This window comes from Musca domestica, unplaced genomic scaffold (genome assembly GCF_030504385.1).
Source record: "Musca domestica strain aabys unplaced genomic scaffold, Musca_domestica.polishedcontigs.V.1.1 11, whole genome shotgun sequence".
Lineage (NCBI taxonomy): Eukaryota > Metazoa > Arthropoda > Insecta > Diptera > Muscidae > Musca > Musca domestica.
Genome location: NW_026712133.1, coordinates 15875785 through 15889975, shown reverse-complemented (window position 1 = coordinate 15889975; position 14191 = coordinate 15875785). Strand labels below are relative to the sequence as shown.

The 14191-nt window shown below is 33.0% G+C and overlaps 1 protein-coding gene across 1 annotated transcript in view; it reads right to left on the bottom strand.

The window, feature by feature from the left end:
- Positions 1–14191, bottom strand: part of LOC101893139 (uncharacterized) — a 223558-nt gene that overhangs the window by 144474 nt on the left and 64893 nt on the right. The window contains 1 exon segment of the mRNA XM_059131727.1: positions 3172–3230. Coding sequence (XP_058987710.1) covers positions 3172–3225 — 54 coding nt within the window. The 5' untranslated portion in view covers positions 3226–3230.

Sequence of the window (14191 nt, the reverse complement as noted above, 5' to 3'; positions counted from 1 at the left end):
TTTGAATTTTGTTGTCCTGTGTAATACTACAGTTATAGTGCTGGTAAATATGACTACATACCTCCTTGGGGTTTTTTCAGCACATTATTCTTTCACAGCATTAATTTGTCAACTATTTTGTTAATGCCTTCAAACCTCAAATACCTTGCCCGATTCTTTTTCTTTTGCAATCCAATGAACTTCTAATATTAGGAATGTTGAAAGCAGAATTTTTGGAGAGTCATCAATAAACCAAAAAATATTGCTAAGAAACCATGGTAAAAGTCTAAGAACTACAAATGTTTTTGAACTTTAAGCCAATAAACCTTTCTTTTGGCAATAGAGTGTGTTTCTGTGTGTGTCTGTGTGAGAGAGAAATGCCAACAATTGTAAGCCATCTAAGCTTTACAACATAAACCTATTTCTTTTGTTTGCCAGCTAGCCAGCAGATCAGAGTTTATTGACATTAGTTCCCTGCTTCTTTCACTTCTTTCCAAAAACGTTTCTTTTTGGAGAGTCATAAAAATCGCCAGGTTAGTGATTTATATTGTTCACCTGGTGGTGGTGAGTTGGTGTTTTATTATTTTTAACTATTAAAGGCTTTTCTCCAAGATTTGTTTGGCTTATTAAAGCATCATCGTGCTTTTTCTTGCTATCTTATAAAACAAATGATTTATTTGTTCACAAGATGCCAATTAATTTTTTGGCTAGGCTTCAACCATTTTTTTAATTGGATTACATTTTTTTGTTGGCCCTGAAGAGTGAGCGATTTCAAAGAACAAGATCAGGAAAGCTTTGGAAAGAGTTTTTTATTTAAATTCCAAAGGGGTTTCGATTCCATCACAAATTAATCTGAATTTTGTATTCATGAATTGGAATGGGGAAGTTTTTAGATCTCGATCTAAAATTAGATTTTTGTTTTGCATTATGAAATGTGCTAGCATTAATTAGGTTATCAAAAAGTTGACTATTAAACCAAATTAAGAATTCGACTTTCCTCGTTATTATGGAATTCGGTAGTACCAATAAAAAAATAAGAAAATATTTTTATGAAGTAGAAGAATGAACAATATTGGGTCATTGCTTCCTGTGCCTCTCATAAATATGTCAAAAAATCAAATATCTCGTAGAGATTAGAGGAAGGGCGTGTTTCTATAACATAGGACCACCACTTCTGATACTGCTCACCTTGAAAAGAGTCCTAATTTTAAGTAATCGTGAATCCTATAAACTGAAAAATTATTCATCGATTCAATTAAGTCCATTCCTTCCCCTTCTGGAAAATATTTTTATCAGACTAAGGCTAGGTGGTAAAATGGACAATATCGGATCATACGTTTAGGTTACTCCCGTACAAATGCCACAATTCTCACATTCCGCATTAAATACTTTTCGTGTACTTAAAGTCCACATTGCCATACACGTCTCATAGTCTTAATCCTACACACTCTGATACCGAAAGTCGTGATTCCATCTCTGTTCCTGCACTCTATACCTATTTTGGTACTTTCCGTACGCTATACATTACGCATTTCCACAATCAACGAATTGTGTACGACCTTCGCCCCCACTGTGATAATTTTAGTAAATTTCATAATTTCACCTCTATTCCTACTCTCTTTAACAAAATTTAGTACCATTTGGTACTTTTAGCACTCGTTAAAGTAAGCATTTCCAAATCCTTCTGCTTTGCTTTTCTAAAGACCATATATTCACAGTGATCCTTATTCCAAAATGCTAAATTGTAGCTCTTTTCCCACATTCGATAGTAAATTTAGTACCATTTGATACTTTTCGCACACTTTACACAGTACGAGTTTCCAATTTCATATTTCCGCTAGCTTTTAACAACACTTTGGTTTATTTATGCTATACTCCACTAGTGAGCTGCCATTCCAAATTTCAGAATTCCAATTCTGTCTTTTTGCCCAACACAATTGGTATAATATTTAACTTTTCGTACCCTTCTAGTACGAATTTCCAAAATGTTTTCCGTACTCCTTTTTGTGAATCGTTGAATATCTTATCTACAAAAATTCAAATGTCTATCGTTTCTCAATCACTGAATATTAATTAGTACCACGTTTTGGTACCTTTAGTACCCTTTGAGTGCAGATTTCAAAAAACCCAAATTCATGTCATACTTTCGTTTCAAGGTTGACCCTCAACCAAGATTTCAAAATTCTAACTTCAGCCGTTTAGTCTTGGTGTTGTTGGTTCTTCATTTATAAAATATATGTTCCGAAATGAGTGCAGTGTTCACTAAAACAGCTGTAACTCATAAACCAATTCACATATAGGGACCGTTATTACATAAAAACCTTGGTACGACGTTAGGTTTCTCATGAAGTGTGCAGCAAAAAAATAGGTTCCTGAATTCCAGAGAACATCAATTACTAACACAATACGATTTAGTTATATATTTCTGTCTTAAGGCATTTTTTTGTTTTTTTTTTTAATTGTCTAGAATATTTTAGTATTTTTTTTTTCAAAATGAGCAACTCAAAAAACCGTTATCATTTCGAAAGTTCTCGAATTTTGGGCAAATAATTTGGAAGAATATTGCTATGGGAAAATGTGTAAAATTCTTCAAATTGAAGGTGAATATTTTTTCTGATTTTTATTATATAACTTATGAAAAAATCAGCACTATGACACAACATTTAACAAAAGTTACTAAATTTTGGCCAGAAAAACTATTTTTAAAAAGTTGCCTCTTCTAATAAAGCTTTTTTGATAAAGTTGACTCTTCTATAGGAAAATATTGAAAATGCTTCAGTTTAAAACCGAACATAATTTTTCAAAAATCAGGAAATCCTGTTATAACGCCAAACTTAAAAAAGGTGTACGGAGTTATCTCATTTTCTTCAAAAGTTACTGAATGTTGGTGACGAAGAGCATTTTTTAAAAATGTTAGAAAATTAGAAAATCAGTGCCGAACTATTATTTTATTTTTTTCTGACTTTTATAAAATTAATTTTCTTTTTTCAAAATATCCAACTGAAAAACAACGAAAATCCAAAATTCTAATTATAAACCAAAATCTGAAAAAATTGAATATTATACTCCTTAATTCTGAAGCCATCTTGCTGAATATTTATCCAAATAATTGAAGTTTTAAATCTTAAGTGGACTTAGATGAACACAAATATTAAATAAATCAGTAAAATTTCATAATTTTTGTACACTTACCGTACTCGAAAGTATTAGTACTGTCCACGTGACTAGTGGCAAAAATATTTTCATTTTTGCTGTAAAGAAAAGAAAGAAGAAGAAGAAAAAAATTATTAATAAATCGTTATGCACAAATAATTAAATACAGATAAAATTAGTCAAACAGAAGGAAAAGCCCTGCCGCTCTTCAATTTCATTCCTCTTCATCTTGCGTCCTATTTTAAATATCTACTTTATTTGACATCATTCGTTGAGCATTGTTAAAGGTATTTATAAATTCTCTACTTTATCTTTTGACAAGCTTGCTTCGGGCGTCCTTCATGGTCACCTATTCTGCAGAATGCTTAGCCAAAGCTTGAGAAAAAAGAATTCCCTCAAATCAGTTACAAACTTAATTGATAGCAGTGTCTAACTATGACTAATTAATTACACTTTTTCAATGTCAAACTGTCACTGCGGTGGACGGAAACACACTTCCCAGCACACATATATGCTTGGGCTTGCGAAAATATTCTAGGAGAAAAAACAACAACGCATAAAAGGGCGCCATAAAATTGGCGGCTTTTATTTGAAAAATAAAAAAAACAGACGTGAAAAGACTGACGACTGTCCAGTCTGGTCTAAAAACAAAGAATGGACAAACGTCTGAATTTGTGGCCGAATAACAAGAACCATATGCCTGGACGTTGGTATGTTGGCCATGCCGGCCAAAGGATTGACTTGTTGTCTGTTTGTTGCTTTGTTAGTTGAAGTAGTGGTGGAAAAAGTCTTCAAGTCTTTTTTCTACACGCTCTTAGCAGAAAAAAGCCTTCCTTCCTCGAGCATTGCGTAAATTGATATTCTATGCATTATAAGCATAACAAGTGTGTATAAATCAAAGGGCCAAAGCAAATGAAAAGGAGTCAAGTCGCGAATGTGTGTGAGCGTATGTAGGATTGCAGTCTGCAAGCTGGCTTCTAGACAAAATGAAGAATTTCTAGATGTCAAATATTCTTTGTAAACTGCATAGAAAGAAAGCTTTGATTTATCAGCTACAACATTAAATGAGACACTAATATGTTGGCGACATTTTTTTCTCTCTTGGCCAAAGGGAAATAGTTATTTAAAGATAGGAAGAAGAGGTGGGGGGAATCTGTATTTGGTTCTGGACAAATGGACATTTGCAAATTATGCAAAGGCATACTATGAAATATTAGCTAAATATATATATATATATATATATATATATATATATATATATATATATATATATATATATATATATATATATATATATATATATATATATATATATATATATATATATATATATATATTTAAAATCTCAGCTTTAATCCTTGGTTCAATTCTTTATTTATCCGGCCCTTTATTTAAATGAAGATTTTAAATTCGATTTGTAGCTGGGAATCCAGAACAGAAGAAATTTTACTAGGAATAACCAACAGTTTAGACATGGCCTATTAAGTACGTGGATTTGTTAAAAATATTATAAAAATATAATTATTTAAAAAAAAATATTTCTTCAAGGCCTATAAAAAATGTGGATTTTTTAGATAGAAAATTTCAAAGGCTATGAAGGAGGTGGGTTTAAAAAAAAATAAGTATAAAGTATATCCGATAAAGTACGCGGATTTTCATGGTCTATAAAGTACGTAGATCTGTTCATTGTCTAAAAAGGACGTGGATTAGTTAAAAATATCCTTTTAATGTAATTTTTTAAAAATATTTTCACAGCCTATAAATGATGTGGATTTTTAAATAAACATTTTCAAAGCCTATGAAAGATGTGGATTTTTAAAAAAAAATATTTTTTTCATGGCCTATGAAGTAATTGGATTTTTTAAAATAATATTCTTTCATGGCCTATAAAGGACGTGGATTTTTTAAAAATATTTTTTCAGGGCCTATTAAGGACGAGGATTTTTTAAAAATGTTTTTTTAAGTACTATAAAGAACGTGGAATTTTTAAAAATATTTTTTTAAGGCCTATAAAGGATGTGGGTTGTTTAAAAATATTTTTTCAAGGCCTATAAACGATGTGGATTATTTAAAAATATTTTTTCACGGCCTTTTAAGGACGTGGATTTTTTCAAATATTTTTTCAAGGCCTATAAACGACGTGGATTATTTAAAAATATTTCTTCAAGGCCTATTAAGGATTTGAATTTTTTAAAAATATTTCTTCAAGGCCTATTAAGGACTTGAATTTTTTAAAAATATGTTTCAAGGATGTGGGTTGTTTAAAAATATTTTTTCAAGGCTTATAAAGACGTGGATTTTTTAAAAATATTTTTCAAGGCATTTAAAGGACATGCATTGTTTAAAAATATGTTTTTCAAGGCCTATAAATGACGTGGATTTTTTAAAAAATATTTTTTAAGGCATTTAAAAATATTTTTTCTATTTTTTTTTTGCAAGGCCGATAAGATTTTTTGTAATTTTTAAAATATTTTTCCAAGGCCTATGAAGGACGTGGATTTTCAGAATGTGTCAAAGGAGGAAATATTCTATGCAAAATTTCAATATAAATCTCGGAAGAAACCATACATCTAGGAATGATAATTTTTAAGAAAATGTCATTAGAATTTCATATAATATGAGTGACAATTATTTGTTCAATTTTTTACTACTAATTTAACACATTTCGGCTCTAATCCCAAATATCCTTTAGTACTAAATTTTTGGGAAAAATTGTCAAAGGATCGAAATATTCTATACAAAATTCCACTGTCAGTCTCTGAGCAAAAAAAAAAATTGCATACTTGATTTTTACCATAAAAAATCATCATCACTCTTGAATTTGTTGAAATTTCTTATAATTTTACTGTCCCATAGCCATTAGAGGTTGTGGGTATTCGATGTGGATTTGAAAATAGAAGTTTTGTGAATCAAATCCCAAAGGATTGATAAAATTTTAAGGTTTTTATATAAACCTTATATAGTCTTAATCATATACAAAGGGACGTCAATATTTGAAGTTATAATTCGCAAAATTTTATATCGAGAATTTCAAGAATTGTTGGTAAAAAAATGGCTTATATCGGTCCACTTTTTTGTGTAATCTCTGTATAAGAATAATCCCTGATTTCAAAGGAAACTGTAATGCATCAGCTATATTTCGCCAGATTTCATATGGAGCATTGAAATTCTATAGATAGCTTCCAAATTCCTTATTTATCACCAAAGACTCTCTATCACTTTATTCGTCATTGCCCGATTAGTAATGCTGAGAAGCATGCGACTCTTTAAATTCTTTTGTTTCGCCACTCTCTAAGCAAGACTTTAAAACAATTGCTATTCTCCTTTTGAAAACAGAACCTAAGACTTCTTCTATTCTCAAAGTGTTTGGCAAATAAGAGGATTTCCTGCTTAAAAACAAAATTTCTTGATGACTCTTCAAAAGGCCGAAAAAGAACGGTAAAATAAACACGTGAATTCGACGGGCCCAGAACAATACAAGAAATTTAATTTTTTCGTTAACATTTCAAGCACGCATTCTTTTTGGTGAAAACAACAACAAAACTACCATTACGTTCGCGTTTTTTATGTGAAGCATTTCAGCGAGTCATTTATGCCGGCGACACTTGAGGGCACTTGTTGCCTGTTTGCAACAACGAATTAAACATTTAAAATAATAATTCTTTTGGCTTTCTTCTTTTGTCGAATAAGTGAAGGGTGTGTGTGAGAGAGAGAAAGAGAGGGAGATAGAACAGAGGTGAACAAACTTGTTACGAATTTTGAAAAGTCGTACAAACATATCTGTCATTTATATAAATTGTGGGTAATTGAACTTGAGCCACCATGGTGATTAGTGGCGTTTTGTGTCTTGGAAGACTTAAATAGAATTATGATGTAAGAAGTAAAAGGTGGCATTCTAATCTTTAGAATGACAAGAGAAAGTGTAAGTAGAAAATAGTTGCGGGCTGACATTGAAAATTTGTGATCGAAGCCAACTATTTTGTCATAATTTTTAATTGCATATATCAGATTTGGGGGAATTGTACAATTTTTCAACAACATATTAGAGCAAAAAGGTAATTAGTCATTATCATTTGAAAAATTCGGCAGATTGTGAAATTCGAAAAATTCGATTGATTTCTATTATTTCTTAGCAGTTGCTTACAGTTTTTTTTTTGCTGATAATAGTTGTGCCTCAAATTCCATCGGATTTTCTCTCATATGAAATCTGACACCAAACACTCATGCTCCTCAAAATTTAATTTTTCCAATTCGAATTCCAGCCATAAGTTCCCATTAGTTTACATTTCGAAATAGCATTTATCTACGCACCTACATACACTATCTCAAAAAATTTAAAAAAAAAAAAAAAAAAAAACCTTAGTTTAGGCATGTGTCATTTTCAATCCATTTGCGCACATTTTTTGCTTTTGATTTTTGGTCAAAACCACTAATACCATTTGCAAAAGGGGCACACATGCTCTAAAAGCCGTATTGCGTTCAGGGTCTGTCTGTCTGCCTGCGTGCCTATCAATATCTAATGCTGTTTTCTACTGTTAGGCTATTGGTATGTTGCATGCCACCAGGCCAAGCAAAAGAAGAAGAAGAATAAGAAAAAGCAAACACGAAAACGAGAAAACATGCAACGAAAACATGAATGTGCTTCCTCTCTGAGCCACCCCTCCGGAGATTTTGCCGTGAATTTGAGACATCTCACACTTTGGAAAAACTACTACTACTACTTTGGCGTGTGTTCGTGTGTGGACATATTTAAGCAGGAACAAAAATATGAAAAGAAAAATATGGGAAAAAACTAAGGAAGAAGAGTCAGTACAAACAAAGGAATGGACATAAAGATGGCACAGTGGGGTGTAAGAAGGTGACACCGACCAAAGTTCCGCTAAAATCTGAATTTCTAAAAACTAACATTCAGGATTAACTATATTCCAATGTTAAGTCTTTCACAGGGAGCAGACCCCAGAAATAGTTGCATGAATTCGAATGAAGTGAGAAACTCGCTCGAATTCGAGCGGGAGCTCTCTTGGGAGCAGAAAAAATCCAACACTTTCTATTTAACGATGGCTCTCGAACGAGAACGAACTTACTTTGTTCGTTTTTGTTATATGTGTGTTTTATATGTATGAGTATTCTCTTAATCCACAGCTGCCTGCTAGAATTCGAGTAACAAGTAAAAGTACTCTAATTCGAGTGAGAGTTCTCTTGGTAATGAAAAATCAACGTCCATCATACTGCGTTTTTTATGTCACTCGAATCAGAGAGAAATTGCTTTGCATGTTTTCGAATAGATGTAAAATTCGCTCGAAATCAAGCAAATGCTATCTTTACCGATTACTCTTTTAGTGTTCGTTATATATCCCATAGTACACAGTAATACATAAATCGATTTCACACGTAAACAAAAATAGCCAAACAAAATGATGTTTTCAGTTTTATTTCTCTTTTAAAGTAAACTCTTTCTCTCTATTTCGAGCTTTTCGTCTCTCACTCGGGAGCGCTCCCACACAAAACAAAAAAGTCAATTGTAAACTTCGTATAAAATTCCCACTTTTCGAGTACTCCCATTCACGATCTGGTTTCATTCGCAAGTAAAACTCTCAAACCTGTGATCTCAAAAAGAGAGGAATAGGACTATGGCACTCTTTTTGAAATAAATATAGGAAAATTGTGCGAAAACTTGAGGACGAAGTGGAAAATTTTTTGTAGGCGCCTTTTTTTGGCCTTATTTAAAGAAATATGGCGCCCAACGTGAGTAAATATTGTTATACTATGTGACACTTTTTGGAATAACTGTTGTGAAATTGTTGGAAAACTAAAGAAAAAACAAAAAAACTATTGGTAACGCATTTTTCACCTTATTTAAGTAAATAGTTAAGAACGCAATGGCGCCCAACGTTTGAAAAGGTGGAAAATTTTTTTTAGTACTGCCATGTTCCACCCTAATTAAAGCGGTGAAGATAGTAAAAAACAACATGGCGCCCAACGTAGGGAAATATTGTTATATTCTCTCACACTTTTTGTAAAAAATGTCCTGAAATTGTGGGAAAACTAAGAAAAAAAAATTGGAAAACTTTTGGTGGCGCCTTTTCTTCCAGCCTTATTTAAGAAGCGAAGATAGTTAAAAATGCCATGGCGCCCAACGAGGGGAAATATTTTTACTTTCTTGAAATGGGGAAATGAGATCTACAGATGTCCGATTAACGCTTCCCTTGATATTTGTTTTAAAAGGAAGATGCTTTTCCCCTAAATATGGAGAGAATTACTGGTTGTCCATTGATTTTCACATTAATAATTTTCAGAAACTCAGTTGCCACCAAAAATTTTCCCTCAAACCTACGGATTATTTTCAAAGCCAAAAATTAACACTGTGGCAATGCTAAACAGAAGCCTCCCCATTCAACACGAACTGTTATAGCAACAAAAATAACTTGAAATCTTTTTTAAAATAAGAAAAAAATAAATAAAAAACCAACAACATCAACAATAATAAAACAAGAAATGCATGGATGATACAAAATATTCGAGAGCGAGACATATCTCTTAGCGGTTGCCAGAGCCAGAAAAAAAATGCGTAAAATTTCCGGTTTTACTAGATTTAGCAAATAGAAAATATGAAGAAGTTTTTGAAGCTGCATACAGATGATACAGACCAGCAGCAACAACACTATCCGGTAAGCTATGGTCCCGGGTGTGTTTGTATGTGTTTGTGTTTCATTATAACTTAAATGACAGCTACAATTGCTGATGTTAGAAAACTCTTGCACCTCCTCCCCTTTTTTGAAGATGAAGAAGAAAAAATGATAGAAGTGTAAATATTAGTAAATCTTTAATTATTGAAGAATACCATGACAGTCTTGGCCCGCAGGGACTTGAAATAGATTAGCTCACAGTCTTAGAGTTCATAACCTAATGAATGTGAATTAAACCATAGGCCTTTAGAAAATCATAAAAAAACTATAACACCGCCTAAAGGCATTTTCAGACTAATCTCATTCAGCAAAGTAAAATTTGAAAATAAAACCAATATTGATATTTTTCCAATACCAAGAAGACACCTCTCACCTCGTTTGGTTTTAATGTCAAGGTTCTTGTTCGATTTAAAGTTACAAATGAAACTATTTAACCCACAATGTGACCCCCCTTGTGTCTGGGTGTTGTATGCATGTCTGGTCAAACTGGTTGGTGGTGGTTGTAAACACTTGACGTCGACTACAACAACAACACCGACGACGACAACGATTCAGATCATAACACGCATTTGTTAAAGACGTTGTAAAATTCATTCATTAAAATCTCATAAATCATTTGATAGCTCTTGAGGCGTCCATAAAACAATGCTTCGACAGTATTCCGTAAATGAACAAAAATTTACCAAGAAACTTGCCCCAAAGGGCTTTTGTGGAGGCTCATACATGCTCTCAATAATCTTCCGGTTGGATTGTGGTATTCTGGTTTTGTGTTTGTTCAACTCCTTATATAGTTCGACACTTAATGAAGTAATAATGTTAGCCACATAGGCACTGTATCATCCAACCATCCATCCTGAGATTCGTCCTCATCATCGTCATCATTATTATTGCCTTAATTGTTTGTAGTGCCATCTTCATGTTGTTGTTGTTGCTGTTGTAAATGGGGTTTCGTGTTGTACTTTTGACTCGGCCACTTGATTAATAATACAATTTTTGTTGTTGTTGTTTTACTAAACATGACCACAGCTCCATGACCAATGAAAGAGGGCGGATGGGCGTTTAGCCAGCGCCAGTCCCGGCCATACCACACCATTGCATTTTCAACAACAAGCTACCCGGCCATGTTAACAGATGTTGTACAAATTTATCCCAAAGAAAACTGTGCTAAAAATGTCATTAATATGCATGGCATGGCAATATGCAACGACATGGTCATAATTTTCAACTTTTTATTGGTTAGCCCAAAAGGTTAACCAGACTTCTGGCTGGCTGCTCAAGTTCTTGCCAAGAATTCAAACCGGGCATGAGACAAGAATTTAGCTATGAGCAAAAGCCCATGCAAGTTATGATGAAATAATTTCATGCCAAGTTATGGTCAATGCGAAATGTCAAATATTTAGATAGCGCCTCTCATCAAGATGGGCTCAGCCGTCTTTGTCAGAAGAGTTTATTATCGAAATGAAATGCAGTGAAAGAAAAAAAAAAAAACGTTGGTATAAAATTAAATGCCATGAAAAGAGATATGGAATTAAATATGCATCGTTATCAAGCGAAAATGGAAGACTTAAGACCCGCAACTTGTTTGGAATTAGAAATGAGCGGTGGAGAGTTGTTTAAAAATAAATTTAAGTTATTCAAGGATTCCAGAGATTTTCAGAAGAGAGATTTTAATCGCAATGAAGTCAGATAAATGGGGGGAGGGTTAAAAGGTAAATAATCCAGTGCATAATAGCCCCAATCATCAGGATGGGAGAAATATTCACCAACCCCTGCCAAAAACCAAAAAAAAATGTTTAAGTCAAACAAAAGACTTAAGACACAAACATGTTTTGAATTAGAATTGAGCAGTGGAGATTTTTATACCTTACACCACATAGTGGGGTATTATGTATTTGTGCATTTCATTGTAACATGGATAAGGAAGCGATATGGACCCATAGTTACTTTTAAGTTTCTTCAAGAATCACTTTTTGAGTCGATTTATGCATGTCAGTTCATCTGTCCGTCCGTCTGTCCATGTATTTATTATCCAATAGAGATGAAATTTTCCAAACAATATTTGTTTGGCGCAAGTACTAGCCCTATTGAAATTGGAGAGAATCGGTTCAAATTTATATATTCCTCCCATATATATCTTCAACCGATTTCGGATTAATTGGGCACTAAATGGCCAACATCAGTCCAAATGACCCGAATCTTGGCACACCGACCAAATTCAGTTTAGAAGTAATTACATCAAATTTGGTGAAAATCGGATCAGATTTAGCTATAGCTGCCATATATATGCTTCATCCGATTTGAGATTTTGATTTCTTCACATCCGTAATATGCACCCCACCCCAATGTTATTTGGTACCAGTATCAGATACAGACCAGGAATACCTCTACCAAATTTTATCAAATCGGTTCAGATTTGGATATAGCTCCCTTATATATCTTCCAGCGATTTCGGGTTAATTGTGCACCAAATGACCAATATCAGTCCAAATGACCTGAATTTTGGCACATCCGACCGAATTCAGTCTAAAAAAAGTAGATCAAATTTGGTGAAAATCGGTTCAGATATAATATAGCTCTCATATATATGTTTCATCCGATTTGGTGTTTAAGTCCCTGATATTCGTAATATTCACCCCACAAAAATTATATTTGGCTAATATCAGCCCAAATGGAGTGATTTCCGGGACGTACATTTCCATTTGGTGGAACTCGGTTCGATATATATTTTTTTAACATAATTCTTCTGGAAGTGATATCACGCACTCTATTGTAATGTTCCGTCCCTCAAATTTACTGAAAATCGATTCAGAATTGGATATACCTCCCATATATTAGTGCCCTCTGAAATTAAATTATACTGCTCTAAAGCCAAATATTGATGGTATAGTCTACTTCAATTAAATTCTTTTGTTGCGGGAGCTCTACTAAATATGCATAGTGGTGTAGGGTATGATATAGTCGGCCCGCCCGAATTTGGACTTTTCCTGACGGGCTTAAAAATAAATTTAAGTTATTCAAGAATTCTAGAGATCTTAAAAAGTGATTTTAATCAAAATGAAATCAAGGAAATGAGGGTTGCACGTACAAGTAAATCTGGACATTGCAAGGCAAACATAAGACTTAGGAAACAAACTTCACTTGTTCTTCAATGATTCTCGAGATTTTAAAAAGATATTTTAATCAAAATGAAGTCATAGGGTTAGTATAAACAAGTAAATAATCACGTACCAATCTTTGTATGGAAGAAGAATTGTTAAACAAACTGGGATATGGTCATTACGAGGCAAACAAAAGACTTAAGACACAAACTCGATTTGATTTTGATATTTGGCATAGTAGGGATCACCTTTATATATTCTACGAGAACCTGGATAACCTACGTTTATGAATTATTTAGCCACTTCTACCCCTGAGACTTAACGAATTTCTGGCTTCGAACCAGTTTTATTGTTAGTCAGCCATGCTGTTCCAAAAAAAAAAAACCAATTATTTCTCATATAAACCTTTCATCTGACCTTATTCTTTTATTCTCCCATTCCTTTGCTTCCAAATTATTAACATCATTTATCAAAAAAACCATATTTAATTGACATCTTCATTCACCGTGATTGTCATGATTTGAGTTATTAGCTGTCATTTGGGGATGCTACCTCAGGGGTTTACAATATCTTTGAATTTGAAAATTTGTATAATCAGTTTAGAGTCATGCCATGGCGATGCGTACAAGCTGTTAAGTACCTGATATACAAACAATTAACGACATTTAAGCAAGCCAGAGAAACAAACAACCATCCTTGATTCTTAGATTTGAATAATAAAAAGAAATCAAGAAATCCGATTAGCATAATAAACAATTTTTAGAATTTTTATTTAACGGTCTCTTTTTTGACAAATTAAATTTCAACAAATTGGGTAAACAAAGACACAACCAGTTAAATAAAAACACACACGCATACAAATGAATGAAAGACCTGAATAAAAAACTGGTATTTGATATTTTTGCCAAGATTTGAAAGACTAGTTCTTCGGTTTTGTTTTGCGTGTGTGTGTGTGTATGGACTAGCTATGGCAATGATGATTGAATGACTTTGCTTTAGAGAGACGCTAAACGTTTGTTGGTGTATTAAATCTGTGTCATTTGTGTATTAATGCCAAAAAAACAAGTGCGATGATATCATCATCATCTCTTTGCCAGCATCATCACCATCTGACATCCATCCATAAGAGTTTTTTGCTTAAAAAAAAAACACACAAACACACATTTCGGCTACATAACAAATTAGTCACTTTGGCTTTATTTAAATGTGATATAAGCCAAGTGTTAAATATGGTTAACGAAAATTCGTTTGAATTGTTAATGGATTTTGTGTTTT